Below are 18,296 nucleotides of genomic sequence, written 5' to 3' on the forward strand. Positions count from 1 at the left end.
ATGGGACCAAGGAGTCTTCCCAAGGAACCAGAGCACACCAGCACTGACTATTTCCATTGGGTCATTCCTAAGCTTTCTATTACATATTAAAAACAAAAAAAAAATAATTTAAATCCAAGCACTTCTCAACACAAATGAAATGCCAAAGTATACTTGAGAAGGAGCTGATTTCCACCGAGATTACTTTGAATAATTTCTCCACCTCAAAAAAAAATGTGTGTCAAACTTAGTGTTATTTTCCTCAAGGGAGGCAGGTGGCAGAACCATTCTGATAACCACAGAAACTCAGATTTCCAGAGACAGGTAAATAAGAGCTGAAATGATTCTCTTACCTAGGGTTTCCTTCTGCAGCTCCCGGCACCTGCTCTGCAGCTCACTCCCTTGCTGAAGTGAGGTTTGAAGCTGCTGAGTTTTCAGCTCAACTGAGTCAGCCACCAGTGTCAGGTGTTTTATCTTATCCTGCAGGCACTCATTCTCCCTCTGGGATTTTGCCAGCCTTTGATTCAATTTGGGTATTTCTGAGGATAAAAAAAATCAATCAATCAATCAATCAATAAATAAATGATACAGACTGTCAGGTTCACCTCTTCAGTACAATGTGTTCCACCCCAGTGATGAGCTGAGGACTGCAGCATCCTGTGACCCTGGGCTGGGAAAGGATCAGCAACACCTCTGCTGAGAAAGCAGATGCCACAGAAGTCCTTTGTACACCCCTTTTTTCCACAGAGAACTTGTACCTACCCAATACATTCCTGGCAGATTTTATTCTATGCAACACCATGCATGAAACTCACACTGAAATCCATGCCTGGATTCCAAATGCAACAACAGGAGGGGACAAATATTTGATGCCAAGTCTATTGCTGCCATAGAAAGACTCATTTTGGAATTTATTTCAGATAAGAAGGGGGTTGTCCCCAGCTCAAGCTCCACTTGCTGCTCCAGCACTCCCACACTGCCTCTCCAGGGTGCAAGGACAGGCTTGGTCACCACCTCTCAGCATGGGAGAGGAGAAACCCCAAGGAGATTTCCCAGAAATCCCAAGGAGGTTTTCCAGAAATCCCAAGGAGGTTCCCCAGAAATCCCAAGGAGATTCCCCAGAAATCCCAAGGAGGTTCCCCAGAAATCCCAAGGAGGTTCCCCAGAAATCCCAAGGAGGTTTCCCAGGCAGCTTTTACTGCCAAGCACAAAAGAAACTCAGGAGGGGTCAGGGGTCTCCTACATTTTCTTCAGTTCACTTCTCCTTGATCAGAGTTCTGAACACTTCCAGCAATAGATGCCATTTTTTTCCAGCTCCAGCCCTAAATATCCATTTGCCCAGAGAGCCTCTGTTGCTTTTATTTCCCTCAGCAATAACCAGGTTGCAGGTGGCTGTAGCCCAGCTCTGGTGGCCAGCCAGCTATTTTACAAACATTTTACATGCTGCCCACAGGCAAATTTTAAATTCTTTCTGGTGCAAATATTTTCCTTGCCTACAAGCTCTCCCAACTGCTCCACGCTTAAATCAATTTATTGTGAGACTAAATGATGTAAATACTGAAAGGTTTTAAGTTCCTACACGTCCTGCAACTCGCCATTAATTAAAGCTGAATAATGTCCATATACAAAGGGTTTTATAAGCTGTTTGCCAGCTACCCAAGGAAAGCAGCCTGGGCATAAAGAACAGCACCTCATTTAGAATTTTTCTCCTCACTATCCAAATGGAAAACAAGTTCTGAAAAAGCTTCTTGCAAAACCAGTATGGTAAAATAAACAAAAAAAGTGCTGTATGTCACCATATGGTAATAATGAACAACTCATAAAACAGAACATAAAAGCTTTTGATTTGCACTCACGGGTCAAAAAAATAATAAATTATGTGTGACTAAATTGTTTTGATTTAGATTTTTTTTTTTTTTTTTGGTAATGCTTCCAGCATGGCACCATCCTCAGTGAGATGTGGTGGACACAGCCAGGGATAAGGAGCATCCATAGTGACATCTTTAGTCCTTCCCAAGACTTCACTGGCTGCACTTCTGCTCCCACACACAGATTATATTTGCAGTACTGCAGGCAAGAAAGGAGGGGACAGTTCAGAGCCTTCCTGAGGTGCTCTGCAGACAGCTTTCACTCAAGCAATGGTTTGCAGTGGAGGTGCCTGGGTTCCAGCAGCAGAGTGAGCAGCACAACACCCACCTTGTCCTGCTCCTGTCACCAGCACACAGCATGGCAGCAGCTCACCTGCACCTGGGCCCTGAGAACACCAGCTGCAGGGCTCACTGCACACACTGACACACAGAGATGCCCAGGAGATGGCCAGGAGATGGCCAGGAGATGGCCAGGAGATGGCCAGGAGATGGCCAAGAGATGGCCAAGAGATGGCCAGGAGATGGCCAGGAGATGGCCAGGAGATGGCCAGGAGATGGCCAGGAGATGGCCAGGAGATGGCCAGGAGATGGCCAGGAGATGGCCAGGAGATGGCCAGGAGATGCTCAGGAGATGCTCAGGAGATGCCCAGGGGATGCCCAGGGGATGCTCAGGAGATGAGGTGCCACCTGCCTGTGTGATGGGGGTGGCCCAGTAGGACCCCCAAACAGCTCCACAAAAGGCTGTCCCACCAGTGCCCCCCAGTATCCCGTGTGTGTGTGTGACTGGGAAGGGAGATGCAAGGCAAATGGAAAACTGGAATTCTCTCCAAGTCTCTGGGCTGCAGGCACAGCCCTGCACTCAGCATCAGTCTATTCTTTATTACTCTTTATTATTCTTTATTATTCCATTATTTATGTTTAAGGCATGGGAAGCACTTGTGTGAGTCCCTGTCAGGCTGAACCCTCATCCAGCAGGAACCACCCTGAGCTCAGCTCCACACAGTCCCACAGCTTCTTTGGGGGAGGTTTAGGTTGGACATGAGAAAGAATTTCTTTCTGGAGAGGGTGCTCAGCCATTGGAATGGGCTGCCCAGGGAAGGGGTGGATTCTCCATCCCTGGAGATATTTCAAAAGAGCCTGGATGTGGCACTCAGTGCCATGGGCTGGGAACCACGGGGGGAGTGGATCAAGGGTTGGACCTGATGAGCTCTGAGGTCCCTTCCAACCCAAATGGTTCTGGGATTCTCTGAGAAGACAGGGGAAATAGGTTAAAACTTGGAGAGGGGAGATTAAGGTTGGAGATGGGGAAGAAATTCTTGAATTTGAGGCTGGGGAGAGCCTGGAACAGGTTGAGAGAGTTGGGGGTGTTGAGGCTGGAGAAGAGGAGGCTCAGGGGAGACCTCATCACTCTCTCCAACTCCCTGAAAGGAGGTTGGAGCCAGGGGGGGGTTGGGCTCTTTTCCCAGGCAACTCTCAGCAAGACAAGAGGGCACAAGAGGTCTCAAGTTGTGCCAGGGGAGGTTTAGGTTGGACATGAGAAAGAATTTCTTTCTGGAGAGGGTGCTCAGGCATTGGAATGGGCTGCCCAGGGAAGGGGTGGATTCTCCATCCCTGGAGCTATTTCAAAAGAGCCTGGATGTGGCACTCAGTGCCATGGGCTGGGAACCACGGGGGGAGTGGAGCAAGGCTTGGACTTGATGAGCTCTGAGCTCCCTTCCAACCCAGCCAATTTATGATTCTAGGATTCTCTAGAGATGGACAAATTTATGGCAGATTTAGGAATGCTCTAATTAATTTTTTACCTCCTAATATACTGTGTCAGACCCAATTCCCAGAAGATATTGCCTCCTGGGCACAACTGTTACAAGATCATGATGTACCTGTCAAAGCTTCTTTGCTGACAGTTTTTATTTGCAGGAAGATTTCTTCTTTGAGGGCAGCCCAGTTCTCTAGGTTACTGGAGATGGCTTCTTTAATGCTGTCCAGCTCACCCCTGATGAAAGGGAAGAGGGAGACAGCCTTGTTCAGAGTTGAGCAGTGGTGTTCCAGTGTATTTCTGCAAGACACAAAAATAATGCCAGACACATGACAAAACCTCTTTGGAAACTTGGTAACTGAAGTCAACTTCACTACAGCTTTTCTGGGATATAATTTATATATAGAGGGCTACAATAATTCAGTGCTTTAAATGCTTTGTATGCTGAATATAATGAATTTCTCCCTTTTACATGCTGATTTACAACTTAGAACAAATGAATAAAACTTTATAGATAGCTCTACCATCACTTTTTACTGAGAAATTAGAGCAATAATGTTTCAGTGATTATGTCCAAGCTTGTGCTGACTCTTCATAAACAACCCAAATAACACCCCTTGTATTGCTGCTGCACTAGGAGTGCCACACACCTACTTTTAAAGTGTTAATTGATGACTCTAAATTTGTGAAGAATTTATCCTGTTGCCAATACCATCATCAATTACATTTATTTTGTTATATTTGCTAAGTCTGCAGCCTCTCATTATATCCTGGAAAGCCCAGGGTGGTTACTGACCCACTTCTCCCTCAGTCTGCTCCCTGCCTGCACCTCCACAGAATCACAGAATCCTCTTGCCTGCCTGCACCTGCCCATTGGCATTTCTTGGTTTTTTTGGGTTTTTTTGGTTCTTACCTGAGCACTTGGGATTGCTTGCAGGCAGCTTCCTTCTCTTCCTGAAAATACCTCAAATCTTCTTTCACAGTTTTGAACTCATCTTGTTTGGTTTGCAGCTCCAGGGTTAGGGACTTTATCCTAGAGATGTACAATTAAAAAAAAAAACCAAAAAAATCAGAAAGTATTATCTGCCCTACCATCCAACTTCTGGCTTTTGGTTTTTTACATTTAGCTGTAAATGAAAGCCCTGCTGAAAGTCTTTTTAAATATGAGAAGCACTGATTTCAGCTGGCAGCATCAGCTCTTCAGATGGGGAGAACCCAGCCTGCAGCATCTCCTCCAACAAACCCCATGCCATGGTTTGGGACACTGCCTGGGGATGCCAAGGAGGGCTCCAGGAGAGCTCAAGGGACCTGAGGGGGAAATCAGCCAACAGCAAACACTAAATATTTGGTTACTGTTACCATGAGAGTTTCCATTCAGATTGTTTATCTCTTCCTTAACTTGAGCCATCTGCAACAGATGAATCCCAGTCAGTCACCCCTGGGCCCTCACTTTCACCCCCATCAGCAGGAAACTGAACTCCTGCACTGCTGGATTCATTAATGCTGCCCAGAAAACAAAAAAACAGCAAAAAAGTACACACGTAATATATATTCCTATCCATCATTTTTTACACCAACTGGAATTCAGGCCTCTGTTCCTTGACAGATGCATTTGAAAGAGCTAAAGAGAAACTTTTCACAGGAAAACACATCCACCAGATGTTCCTTGTCTGTCCTCAGGAGGGGCCATGAGCATCAAAATGTCAAGTTAGATGATTTTCCTACATTTTTCTTGTGAGGACAGGAAGTTCTAAAGCTGGATTTCCATGGTCCTAGCTTGACCCACCAAAAAACCCCAAAACAAAACAGAAAAACCAAAAGCCAAACCAAAATGAACAAAACCACCCCAAAGATTCTGGGCCAGGGTAGGGAGGATGTGACTTGGTGGCTCCACCTGACAAAGCCTGGTCAGGAGCTGGGTGAAGGAGTGAGGGTGTCAGCTCTCTGCAAGGTTTTGCCTTCAGCAGATGTTTTCCTGCCTCCTCCTCCTCCTCCTCAGTGTCCCAGGGTGCTGCCCCACAGCAGCCCAGGGTGGGGTTTCCACATTTCAGGGCAGGTGACAACTTTCAGCATTTTCCTTCAAGCCTGACAGCAAAGGAAACCTCCTGAATCTGGGATTGGGAAGGAAGAGAGGACAAGATCAGAGTTCTCAGGCCTGACAAGGCTCTGGGTACCCTGCCTGCCCCCTCTCTGCTCCAGTTCTGGTTATGGAATTTGTACCCTCTGCCTCTCCCACTCACCTCTCAACTGCTTCACCAGGGCTGTTTATTTCCCAAGCACAGCTCTCCCAGTGTAAATAAACACGTTTTAAACTGTTATTTGTCCTGTTAATATTTAGACAGCCTCTCCTGTCCTTTCAGCAGCTCAGGACTCATTCCCACGATTGTGATGAGAAGAATGGAGCTGGAGGGGAATCCCAGACACTTCCACCCAGCTCCCTTCTCCTTTTCTCTGTGCAGAAACCCAGCACCCAGCACATCACTGCCACTCCACAATAGCACTTTTTGGGGTTTCCCATTAGCTATCTGAATACATCCCCCCAGGTACCAATCCACCCATCCCCAGCTGTTGCCCAGCAGCCTCTCTGCAAGATTCCAGCAACCCCTGGGAACCTCCTGCCAGCAGAGCAAGGGATCTGTGTGGCTGCTGGGGGCTCCTTCTCAGGAGTAAAGAAATAATATTTAATTGGCAAATGTTTTACAAAGTGCAGAAGCACTGCAGCCACCTTTGCTTTCATTTTTGAAAAGCAAATGAGAATGGTTTAGTTAAAAAAAAAAAAAAAAAAGGATATATAAAAATGAAAACATAATATTTCTGTGCATTTGTGAGTGTTAGCAGGTAAATCACACATTTAGAGCACATTTGCAGCAAATTTAAAAAATATTAGGGCTGCTAAAGACAGCTGGATCTGTAGAGCTCTGCCAAAACCAGAACATCTGGGAGTTTACAAGCAAATTGTTTGGGCTCAACTGTGATAACTGGGAAGAGAAAGAAAATTTTTTAGAACAGATAAAACTTATGTAAAAATTAAAAGACATTTCTGGCATTTATCCACAGCTACCTGTAACCTTCTTGAGAGTAAAGGGCAGGAGGGGAGAGAATAAAATCTGATTGATTGCACCTGGGAGCAGAATCAGATTGGTGGCAGTGAGCAAACAGCCACCCCCAGCACCCCCCCCAGTGCCAAGCTGCTTTTCTGTGACCTCCACCTGGAGCAGAAAAAGCAGTGAGTGATGGGAAATAAAAACTCTGAGATCTGGGGAAAACTGGATGCTCATTTTCTGTTTTTACTCATTGCAGATTGAGCAGTATTCGAAATCTTTTGGCTTAAAAAAAAAAAACCCAAGAAAACCAAATCTTTTGGCAGTATTTTAAGATGGTTTTGGTTTTAAAAAAGTTGAAAATGAGTAGACTTTTTTTAATTCTTCCCACTCCAGAGATGGGAAGTGAGGAGGTGAGCACAGGGCTCTGAGGGACAGGATCAGTCTGTGCACCCCAAGGAAGAGGGGGGGGAGGCAGAGTTACACCCTGCCTGCTCCTCACCATGGGAAGGAAGAAAAATAAACAGATCCTGGTGGTGATATTTAGGAAAAACTGGAATGGCTCATGGAATGGCATGGAGAGAGAAGCATAAGGACACTCCAGGCCTCTGCTTATGGCTCATGGAATTCGAGAATCAGAAGGGTCCTCAAAGATCATCCAGTTCCAGCCCTCCTGAAGTTCCCAGGAGCTGTGAGCATTCCCAGCCCTTCCCAAGGGGAGGGAAAGGGAAAAGGGGGAGAGGGAAAGAGGGAAAGAGGAAGGGAAAGGGGAAAGGGGAGGGAAGAGGGGAAGAGGGGAAGAGGGGAAGAGGGGAAGAGGGGAAGAGGGGAAGAGGGGAAGAGGGGAAGAGGGGAAGAGGGGAAGAGGGGAAGAGGGGAAGAGGGGAAGAGGGGAAGAGGGGAAGAGGGGAAGAGGGGAAGAGGGGAAGAGGGGAAGAGGGGAAGAGGGGAAGAGGGGAAGAGGGAAAAGGGAAAAGAAGGGAAAAGGGAAAAGGAAAAGGAAAAAGGAAAAAGGAAAAAGGAAAAAAGGAAAAAAGGAAAAAAGGAAAAAAGGAAAAAAGGAAAAAAGGAAAAAGAAAAAAGAAAAAAGGAAAAAAGGAAAAAAGGAAAAAAGGAAAAAGGAGGAGCAGCCTGCCCCATTTGGATTTCCAGACTCCTGGTTCTGAGGAGCAACACCCCAGCAGAACCCAAGACTGTCCTCTTTGCTTTAGTACCCCGTGTCACCCCTCCAGAGAGGGCACTGTAAGCTTTTGATCCTGGTAATTTTTTTACCATGTAACTAAGAGACAATAAATAAACATTCCAGAACTGTGAAACTCCCAATACTGTGGAATTCCATTTAAAATATTACAGGTTTATCACAAAATCATAAGGTGAAATATTTGAGCATTTTCCCTTGGGAGTGTGTGCAGGGGAAAATCCTCTGAAATGCCTTATGATCTGCTTTGTACTTGAAACACACTGACTGGTTCTAAACTGTTCAGAATTTCAAACTTGCTTCCAGAGAGCACCAAGGAATTGATTTAAATGCAGCATTACAGTATATCTGTGACATCTGACAGAAGGCTGACAAATCCCATTTGTATTTTAAACTCCTTTGGAATGAAATTACCTACTAGACACCCAGGAGGAACATGCCAGGCTAGGGACAAACTCTGACCTTTCTGCTTTTGATTGACTGTCAGCTCTGTAGTGCTCCAGGTCCTGGTACAGAGCCTGCAGTTCTGCTTGGAGCCCTTTTTCCCGTTCTATGCTTCCTTCATAAAACTTCAGCTCCTTCTCCATTGCTTTTACTTTTTCTTCCATCACCTTAAATTCATGAAGGATCAGATAGCTGACTCCACAGTATTTGCACACTGTCTCATCCCGGGACATCTAGGGGAAAAAAAAGAAGATAAAATTGTAAGAAACAAGTTGAACAGAGAAAAATCGGATCACATTTAATAATAATAATAATAAATGGGAATAGTTTAAGCTGTTTACTGCTCTGGAGCATTTATGATCAGATGATGTTATTGCTTTAACAAATAATGAAGACAAAATTCTCCATTAGCAGAAGGAACTCAAGCTATGGTTTCCTTTAGCTTCCTGGAAACCTCACCAGATACTCTGCAATTTCCTAGGTGGGAAGTCCCACTGGAATTTAAATTAAAGTACCTCTGGATTATGTTTGATGTAGTAATTTAAAATGAAACGCTGTGTTTTACACAGTTATCTCCTTAATGAAATCATGGCCACCTGAGCCAGAAAAATGTTATTTACTGTGGGGTTTTGACAACTCCAATCCAATTAAGAGGGCAAGCTGCAAAGCAGAAAGTGAATACTGATGGAATCCTGCAATCTTTACAGAATTCAGACCAGTAAGGGACTAATTATGGTGATGCAGTACCCATGGCACTTGTCCATGCTGTGGAAAATGCTGCTCATCTGTTAGGTATGAAGCATTCATCAGTGATTAAAGAAATACAGAGTATAACCCAGGGCTCATGGAAAGGCCACCTCTGCAACTGGGAGCCTGGCTTCTGGGCAAATCCAGGGCTCCAGAAATATGAGCACAGAGATGTGCTCTGCCCCTGCTACCCAAAGTACCTCCTACTCCTCTGAATTTCATCCTTCTCACTACCAAAACCAACTGCTCACTCTGCAAGGGATGCACAAGCAAATAAAGAAACCAGGCAGGCCGAGCCAAGAAGGTCCAAGAGCTCAGCAGGGGACACTTTGAGACACTTGGGTAAATTGACAGAAATTACACTAAGATGAAAGAAAACAGCATCCAAAAGTTATAAACTGAAGAACCATTATTCCATGATCCAGTAAACTTTAGCACTTAATATGTGACTTGATAAAAATGGTATTTCGGATGCCCTGGAATTATCAAACCAAACTTTATTTTCCAGTTTCTAAGTTTTGCCCCAGTTTAAAATACCCCTGGTTACAGCTGCTCTGAATGAGCTGAAAATGCAAGTTTATTTTTCCTGGCAGCTGCAAACTGGGCTTGGAAATCTGAAACTGTTCTTCAGGACAACTACCATAAAATTCCAGAGCACTAAAATTACTGTATTGAAAAAAAGGACAAAATAAGCTGTTGGAAGGAGCACAGGAGGGGGCTCGTGTCCCCACAGGAACTTTGTGCTCTCCTGCCCCATCCCTGCTGATGGCAAACAAACAGGGCCAGAAATGTCACAAAACAAAATAAAACCATGAGGGGGCTGAACTGAAAATGGCTTATGCTGGAACCACCACTTTTTAGTTTTCAAAATCAATGTTGCTACTGAACTTAAAAAACAAACCTGTAACAATAAGGATTATCCATCTGGGCTGAGAGGGCAATGATGGGTCCTGCCCATCCCCATCTCCACTCCTGAAGGTGAAGGAAAAACTTCCTTTCCTTTCTCCTTTCCTTTTTCTTTTCCTCCTTTCCTTTCTCTTTTCCTTTTTCCTTTCCTTTCCTTTTTTTTTTCCTTTCCCTTTTCCCTTTCCTTTTTCTTTTCCTTTCCCTTTTCCTTTCCTTTCCTTTCCCTTTTCCTTTCCCTTTCCCTTTTCCTTTTCTTTTCCCTTTCCCTTGTCCTTTTCTTTTCCCTTTCCCTTTCCCTTGTCCTTTTCTTTTCCCTTTTCCTTTCCCTTGTCCTTTTCCTTTCCCTTGTCCTTTTCCTTTCCCTTGTCCTTTTCCTTTCCCTTGTCCTTTTCCTTTCCCTTGTCCTTTTCCTTTCCCTTGTCCTTTTCCTTTCCCTTGTCCTTTTCCTTTCCCTTGTCCTTTTCCTTTCCCTTGTCCTTTTCCTTTCCCTTGTCCTTTTCCTTTCCTTTTCCCTTGTCCTTTCTCCTTTCCTTTCCATCTCTCTTTCATTTCCAACATCACAACCCAGGTCCCTCCTCAGTGATCCAGAAAACATCTCCTCAAGTTCCTGAGCTGCTTGGACATTTTTCAGAAGCTCCTGAAGCTCCATGCAGAGAGGAACAGAGAAATGCTGTCAAGCTGCAGATGATTTCATCCAAAATAACAGCAAAGCTATCCTAGAGCCACAGCAATTCAATGGGCAGAGCCAGAAGCATTTTATAGCTTTGTAAATGACTTAGAAGTAAAATTACTTTGGGTTTTGCTCTGTTTCCAAGAGAAATAATATTATTTTGTCTGTGTGTTCCTCTATTGGCACCTTTGATAATTCCTGAACCAGGATCTTTGTTTGTTGGCACTGAGGGAAGAAATACCTAAAAGTCTAAAAGTAGGGAAGAAATACCTAAAAGTCTAAAGGTAGGGAAGAAATACCTAAAAGTCTAAAAGTAGGGAAGAAATACCTAAAAGTCTAAAGGTAGGGAAGAAATACCTAAAAGTCTAAAGGTAGGGAAGAAATACCTAAAGTCTAAAAGTAGGGAATAAAGGCTTCCTGAGCTCCCTGCTGAAAAAACCTCTGGAGTGGGAGTGCAGTCCTTACCAGGCATCAGATAATCCAGGGAAAACTTTGTAAATGACCTGTCCAGGAGAAAAGATTCCATCAGACTTTGCAGCTCAGGCACCAAGGTTGATCAACCACCCTACAGAGGTCTGTAGGAAACACATTTTCCTGAGTTATTTGTACAGAGCTCCCTTTCCTGGAATAACATTCCAGCTGAGGAACCACCAGGAATGTGCATCACATACACAAGTGTTTCTGGGTTTGGATTCATATTTCACTATTGCCACGTGATGGAAAGATTTGTTATCTGCTTGGATGTAAAGTAAGGGGGGAAAAAAAGGGGAGGGGAAAGCCAAGTTTGGAAGGAACTGAAAAGGAAACCATCAGAGCTGTAACTAGAAAGGGGACTGGGGATGTTCCCAGCAATGAGAACAAGCAGGAAGTAGAAAGAAATCAATTAGGAACAAACAACCAAAACTAAACCAAACAGAAAGTAATTTTTGCACTGGTTCAACAACCCCGAGCTGTGTTCCATTAAGAAGTGACATTATTCCATGGGTACCCTGAGTTCCTGAGGTGCTGAGGGCAAGAGGAGAGCTGAGCCCAGATGGACAAACATCCCAGGTGCAGGGCTGGCCCAGCACCCTGAGCATCTGCAGAGAAGTTGTAAAGGAAAAAAAAAAGGCAGATTTCTTCAGTGGTTGGGACTATTTTTAGCCTCTTGAATGACAAGACAGGAATTTCTATCATTTCAACCAAAGAGCTGCAGGGAGCATCAGCTTGGGCACTGATACTCCTCTCCTCTGGAACTGCAGATTCCACCCACAAAAATGACTGTGGTGAAGAGCTAAATTATTTTCACAAGACAAATAATCTACTTTCCCACTTAGCAGTGCCTTGGGACCACAACCTCCAGCACAGGGGTGATTTTTCTCAGAAACAGCCTGTTACAAGCTGCCAGTAAACAGCTACGACTCTAAAAAGCCAGAATTAACTCCTAAATTAATGAGACTCTATTAAAAAGCTTTGAATATGTTTCTGTGCACCCTGAAATAAAAAGAGAGCCCCGTGAGCACAGATGTACCCCTTGTACATTCATTTTACAGTGGAAAGGAGGGAGAGCCTCAGGCAGGGAGCACAGTAGGAAAAGAATATATAAAATGAAAGGGAAAAAAGATTATGCTGCAGCTGAGTGTCCTGAATTATTTCTGTGTATTGATTGCTGCAGTCTACCTTAGCTGAATCTACTTTCTTTTTTGGTTCACTTCTCTGCTGTGCTACTTTCCTTCCCAGTCCCTGTTACACAATAAGTAAATCACTACTCAGACCATGCAACTCACACCCTAGGAAGAAGGTGGAGTCTCCTGCTGTACATGCAACAACGAGGAGTTCTTTCATTTAAATTTATCTTTTGTTATTTTATTACTCAGAGAACGATTTCAAGAGTCTCAGTAAAAACTTCACTTCTTTTAAGAAGAAAAAAAAATGCTTATTATGAGTCAAGTTCCCTGTTGGAAAGTAACCCAGACTGTAATGCTCAGCCATGCTGCATAAAGAAATATTTGCTTAACTTCCATAAAACAGCAGCTGCAAAAAAAAAAAAAAAAAACATAGTCCTTGCTTTGAATACATATAAATAGTGCAGAAATAGGCTTGTGGTGAAAACAGAATGCCCTGCTCCCTAAAGTTTCATTCAAAACATGCCCTGAAACAATCAGGTTGACACGACAGGAAATAATACTCAGATTTCAGGTAGCTTTGATTTTTTTTTTTCCCCCCTGCCTGGGAGTAAAGCAGAATAATGAATCATAAAATATATATTCAATAATGAATCATGAAAGCCTGTGTGACTGCACACACCACCCAAGGGGTGTCCAAGAGGACACTTGCAGGTCCTCACAGCCCCTCTGGGGATGTGTTCCAGCACCCTCAGCACAGACTTCTTATGAACTCAACCCTTGCAACCAAACAAGAGGGAATTTAACCCATTGCCCACCACCTCTCTGCCTGACAATGACTTCTCACATCTGGCTGCAACCCAACTGCTTGGGATGCAAGGGATGCTGCAGCTCCTGGCACCACGGGTGGATGCAGAAAGAGGAGAGGAAAGCCTGAGGATCAGGAATCCAGCCCAGGAATTCCAGCCTTGTGGGAAGAGCAGAGTGCAGACAGCCCTAACCTTGTGAGTACAGCAGGAGATCCTCATCCTTTGTGACCCCCAGTGATTCCAGAGTTCTCACATTAAAAGCAGAGATGGTGACCCAAGCCCAGAAGCTCTGCTTTCTCTGCCACCACAACACAGAGTGCTGATGCAGCCTGGGAGCTGCTTTTGCCAAATCAGCCACTGGGTAAAACAAGCAGGGAAGGGTAAAGGGTAAAAAAATAACTTTCCAACATCTCCCAAGCACATTACAGTTGCTGGGAAGAGCTGGAGCTCAACATCCCAAGAAAAGCCAAATATTAAAAGTTCTTGAGCCAAGTGGGCACGAGCATCATTTTGAGAAGGATTTGTAAGGCAGGTGCTAACAGACTCTGGAAAGCCCTCCTGCCACTCTGCAAGGAAAGGTTCCTGTGTTCATCTGGAGGGCATGAAGGGGATTGCTGCTGCTTCTGAACCCACATTGCTCTCATGGTGTAAGTACTAAGTCCATAGCTATGTTGTGGTTCACTTCTGCAGAGCTCAGGGTGGTGGAGAGGACAGACTCTGTAGCTGAGTAACACAACTGAACTAGGGAAGAGCCTATGAAAAAAAAAAACAAAACCAGCCCCGGGTTCAAAGACAGCAAGAAAAAGTAAAGATAACATAAAGTGCTCATAAAGATACCATAATGTGCTCAATCTCCAGCACAAGTGGCAAAAGGAATGAGTAAGCACTGCTCCCAGCTATGTACGTGATGGGAACGTTCTGTCCCAAGGGATAACACTGCTCCAGAGTTCCTGCTCTGCTTCCCTCCTCAAGCCTCTGGGGCAGGAGAACTCCTCCTCTGCAAGGGGATTCTGGCCTCTCTTAAATATTTTACGAGTCACCTTAAGCAAGGGTTATTATTTGCCCCTGGAGGAATCCCACAGCTCCCCTGGGTGAGCTGCCCCAGAGCTGGACTTCCATAACCAAACCGTAACTCAACCAAACTCCATAACCAATGAGTTATGGAGTTCCATAACTCAACCAAAATGAGCCCACCGAGGGTGAGGATGAAGGAGATGAAGGATCCACCATCCTCCTACACATCTGAGTACTGTTACTCTGCCCTCAAGTATTTTCTAGAATAAGCAAACCCAGTTTTATTACACTTTGCCAGAAAAACAGGCTTTCTAAGCTCTTTATTTTTGCCCTCTCCCAGATTCCCTTCAGTCACTCCATTTTTCTGAAAGCCTGCAGCTCAGAGCTGAAACCTCAGCAGCCCTAAACTAGGGAAAAACAAAGGCCCAAGTTTCACCTGCAATTCCTATACTGACACATTTAATCACATCACATCACTTTTTTTAATATTATTCTGCTTACGACTTCACTGTAGAGCTCAGTGTTAGGTCTGGCAATTAACAAGGAACCTTCATCAGTTACTACTCTGTATTTGATGTCTGTGATACCAATGCACTGGGCTTCTTCTTTTTTAATATATCTTGTTCTTACTAAAAATATGAAGTTTAAAGCTACTCTCACAACCTTCCCTGCCCCAGACTGGCATCATGCATTCCTTACTGCATCCCAAGCTCCCAGACTGACACTTCTGACAGAAACCATGTCACCCCTCTGCTGTTCCCACTCTGTGCCTGCACTCACACCTCCTTCCTCATCCTCCTCCCAGTGCTTGGATCAGGAACTGATGCAAACAGAAGTCAGGCAGCTGAAGTTCCACCAAATTACAGCCCCAAGCCATTAATGTCAAAATTCAACAGCACTGGATCCAGAACACACCCAACAATGTGGCACAGCTGCTTTTCTGAGCACCTTGCACTGGGTTTCTGCCAACCCCCTTATCCTGGTGATGCTGCAACCTCACTTCTCACCAACCCAACCTACCTGGTATCTTTCCTGCTACCAGAACAGCTGCTAAGGAGGCTGTAAATTTCCCAGGTTCTTCCTTCCTTAGGGGCAAGCAGTCCTTTTCCCTCCCTTTGGCAATCCTACCCACCCTTGAATTCTCAGAAATCATCACTGATGGCTCAGAAATTATCTCAACAGTTTCCTGGACTGTTCCAGGGAGAATTTCTCTGGGCTGTGCTAACCTGAGAACATAAAGCTTTTTAATACATCTAATAATCAACAAGTAATTTAAGAGAAAAAAAAAAATTAAAAATGAGGACAGCAGCATGTTTTATTGCTGAAGTAAAAACTTGAGTGTTACAAAAAGTGCCTGGTGTTCCTCTGGTGTGCAAAGAGCCTCCCCAAAAGTTAACCCCTACAAACAGCAGCATTGTTATAATCTCCCAAACAAAAGAACAGCCTTGCACAGAAAGAGAAGATACAGAAAAGATGCAGGGGAATGTTCTGTTCCTATCCCTACGGACACATCCCTGTGGAACAATCCCCTCTTCTGCTCTGCAGTTATTGCAAACTTGAGGTGACAAAACATGCTGAAAGCCACAGCTCACCTGGCAGTGGCAACACCACCACAGAACCAGTGTGTTCCTACTGCACCAGCACGTGGTGACACTTCACATGGAGTGACACAAATCCCAGAATGTTCAGGTTGGAAGAGAGCTCCAGGCTCACCCAGTCCAACCTTTGAGCAACACCACAACCAACTCCTAAACCCTGTCCTTATGGACCAGCTCCAAAAGCCTTTGAAATGCCTCCAGGGATCATAGAATCATAGAATGAGCTGGGTTGGAAGGGAGCTCAGAGCTCATCAAGTCCAACCCTTGCTCCACTCCCCCCGTGGTTCCCAGCCCATGGCACTGAGTGCCACATCCAGGCTCTTTTGAAATAGCTCCAGGGATGGAGAATCCACCCCTTCCCTGGGCAGCCCATTCCAATGCCTGATCACCCTCTCTGTAAAGAAATTCTTTCTAATGTCCAACCTAAACCTCCCCTGGCACAACTTGAGCCCTCTTGTGCCCTCTTGTCTTGCTGAGAGTTGCCTGGGAAAAGAGCCCAACCCCCCCCTGGCTCCAACCTCCTTTCAGGGAGTTGGAGAGAGTGATGAGGTCTCCCCTGAGCCTCCTCTTCTCCAGCCTCAACACCCCCAGCTCCCTCAGCCTCTCCTCACAGGATCTGTGCTCCAGTCCCTTCCCCAGCCCAGTTGCCTCCTTTGGACCTGCTCCAGCACCTCGATATCCTTCCTAATGGATGGTGACTCCACCACTGTCCTGGGCCATCCCAACGCCTGACAACCCTCTCAGTGACAAAATATTTGCTAACATCAGCCTAGCCCTCCCCTGGCACAGCTTCCATCCATTTCCTTTGGTCCTATCACACTTCACTAAGGAGAAGAGGCTGTTTCCCTCCTCCCTCCAAATTCCCTTGATGCAGTTGAAGGGATCCACCAGGTCTCCTCTCACCTCCTCTTCTCCAGACCAAGCCCCCGCAGCCCCTCAGCCCCTCACAGGATTTGTGCCCCAGGCCCTTCCTCAGCTTTGTTGCCCTTCCCTGGACATCCCCATCACCTCTCTGTCCCCCCTGTACTGAGGTGCCCAGAGCTGGACCCAGGACTCAGGACGTGCCCTCCCCAGAGCTGAGCACAGAGGGATGATCCCTCCCTGTCCCTGATGGCCACTGAGTTCCTAGCCCAGGATGCCACCTGGCCACACTGCTGCCTCACACAGAGTCACTGTCACCAACCCTCCCAGCTCCCTTTCCAACTCACAGCTCTCCAACCCACACTTCCCCAGCTCTGGAGCTCCCCATGGGGTGGTTCTGACCCCCGTGCCAGTCAGAACCACCTCACACCATGAACCTTGGCCCACTGGTCCCACCAGTCTGTAAGGTCCTAACACTGGTCTAACAACAACACCTTATGGTGTCCAGACCCAGCAGACCCACAGAGCCACCTCCTCCGGTGTCACCTGCAGATTTACTGAGGGGACACTCGGCCCAAATAATTTCTGGAGAAATTTCAGAGAAGAGGCCCCAGCACCGAGCCGTGGGGACACCACAGCACACCCCACACCGAACCAGGAGCAGGGCACACCAGTGGGCACCAGTTCCCCAGCGGGATGCACCCGCACTGCGCAGCACACGGGCTCCGAAGGGTTCGGGTTCTGCACCTCCGGCGGTTCCGTACCTTCCGGATCTCCTGGGGCAGCGGGTGGATGGGGACGTGCCGCTCCATGGCTCCCGAAACTCTTGCGGCGGGCCGGGGGAAGCTGCCAGGGGTGACAGGGAAGGTCAGAACCCGCCGCCGGACACCGGGACCGCCCGGTTCCTCAGCCCCGAACGGGACGCAGCCGGGGCAGGACCGGCGCGGCCTCCCCAGGCCCGCAGCGCCTGCTCGGAACCGGGCCGGGGCTGCCGGCACCGGCGGGGACCCGCGGGTTGGGGCGGAGGAGAGAAGGTGCCGGGCCGATGCCGTCCGGAGCCCCCCGGGCCGGGGTGTCCCCCCGCGGGAGGTGTTGGGGAGCGGGGTGAGGGGAGGCAGCCGGGGCGGCCATTTTCTTACCGCCGCTTCCGCCGTAACCACGGCAACGGCGCGCGGCCCCGCGCCTGCGCCTGAGATTTGGGCTGAATCTGCCCTGTTTCGGCGTCAACACCGCGCTCCTTGGCCTGCCAAAAGCTTGGTTCCCAGTCAGCTTCTGGGCCGCCTTCAGGCACTGGAAGGTGCGCTAAGGTCTCCCCGTTGCAGCCTTCTCCAGGCTGAACACCTCCAACTCTCTCCCCCTGGCTCCAGCCCTCCCAGCAGCTCCAGGGCCTCCTCTGGATGCTCCAGCAGCTCCGTGTCCTTCTGCTGCTGGGGACCCCAGGGATGGACACAGCTTTCCCCCAGGGGGGTTCTCCCCAGAGCAGAGCAGAGCAGAGGGTGACAATCCCCTCTCTCCCCTGCGGGACCCAGTGACACAGCCAGGACATGGGTGGTTTCTGTGCTGCCAGCACACATTGAATTTTTCACCCACCATTACCCCAAGTCCTTTTCCATCGGGACGCTCTCCATCCCGCCACCCCCCATCCCGCACTGGTACCAGGGGCTGCCCCAACCCAGGAGCAGGACCCCCCAGATCCCAGCACACTAAACCAGCTGGATGTGATGTTGTTAAAAATGACCGAGACTCAATGTTCTGTTAATGGTTTAATTTAATTAATAAGATTGAAATTGCAGTGAGCCAA

The 18,296-nt window shown here is 46.9% G+C and overlaps 1 protein-coding gene across 5 annotated transcripts in view; it reads right to left on the minus strand.

Annotated features, from left to right (window-relative positions):
• The window catches only part of LEKR1 (leucine, glutamate and lysine rich 1), a 37,290-nt gene extending 19,214 nt beyond the window's left edge, over window positions 1-18,076 (minus strand). Inside the window, exons 1-6 of one of the 5 annotated variants that reach the window (XM_071752843.1) lie at window positions 17,635-18,076; window positions 17,260-17,341; window positions 8,305-8,519; window positions 4,517-4,636; window positions 3,728-3,903; window positions 333-518 (exon numbers count right to left, since the gene is read on the minus strand). In XM_071752843.1, coding sequence (XP_071608944.1) covers window positions 333-518; window positions 3,728-3,903; window positions 4,517-4,636; window positions 8,305-8,519; window positions 17,260-17,341; window positions 17,635-18,041 — 1,186 coding nt within the window. In that variant the 5' untranslated portion in view covers window positions 18,042-18,076. The remainder of the gene's footprint in view (window positions 1-332; window positions 519-3,727; window positions 3,904-4,516; window positions 4,637-8,304; window positions 8,520-17,259; window positions 17,342-17,634) is intronic. The other 4 variants (XM_071752839.1, XM_071752841.1, XM_071752842.1 and 1 more) reach the window with 4 other exon arrangements.
• Between the last annotated feature and the right edge of the window lie 220 nt (window positions 18,077-18,296).

Source organism: Heliangelus exortis, chromosome 9 (genome assembly GCF_036169615.1).
Source record: "Heliangelus exortis chromosome 9, bHelExo1.hap1, whole genome shotgun sequence".
In the NCBI taxonomy this organism is placed as follows: Eukaryota; Metazoa; Chordata; class Aves; order Apodiformes; family Trochilidae; genus Heliangelus; species Heliangelus exortis.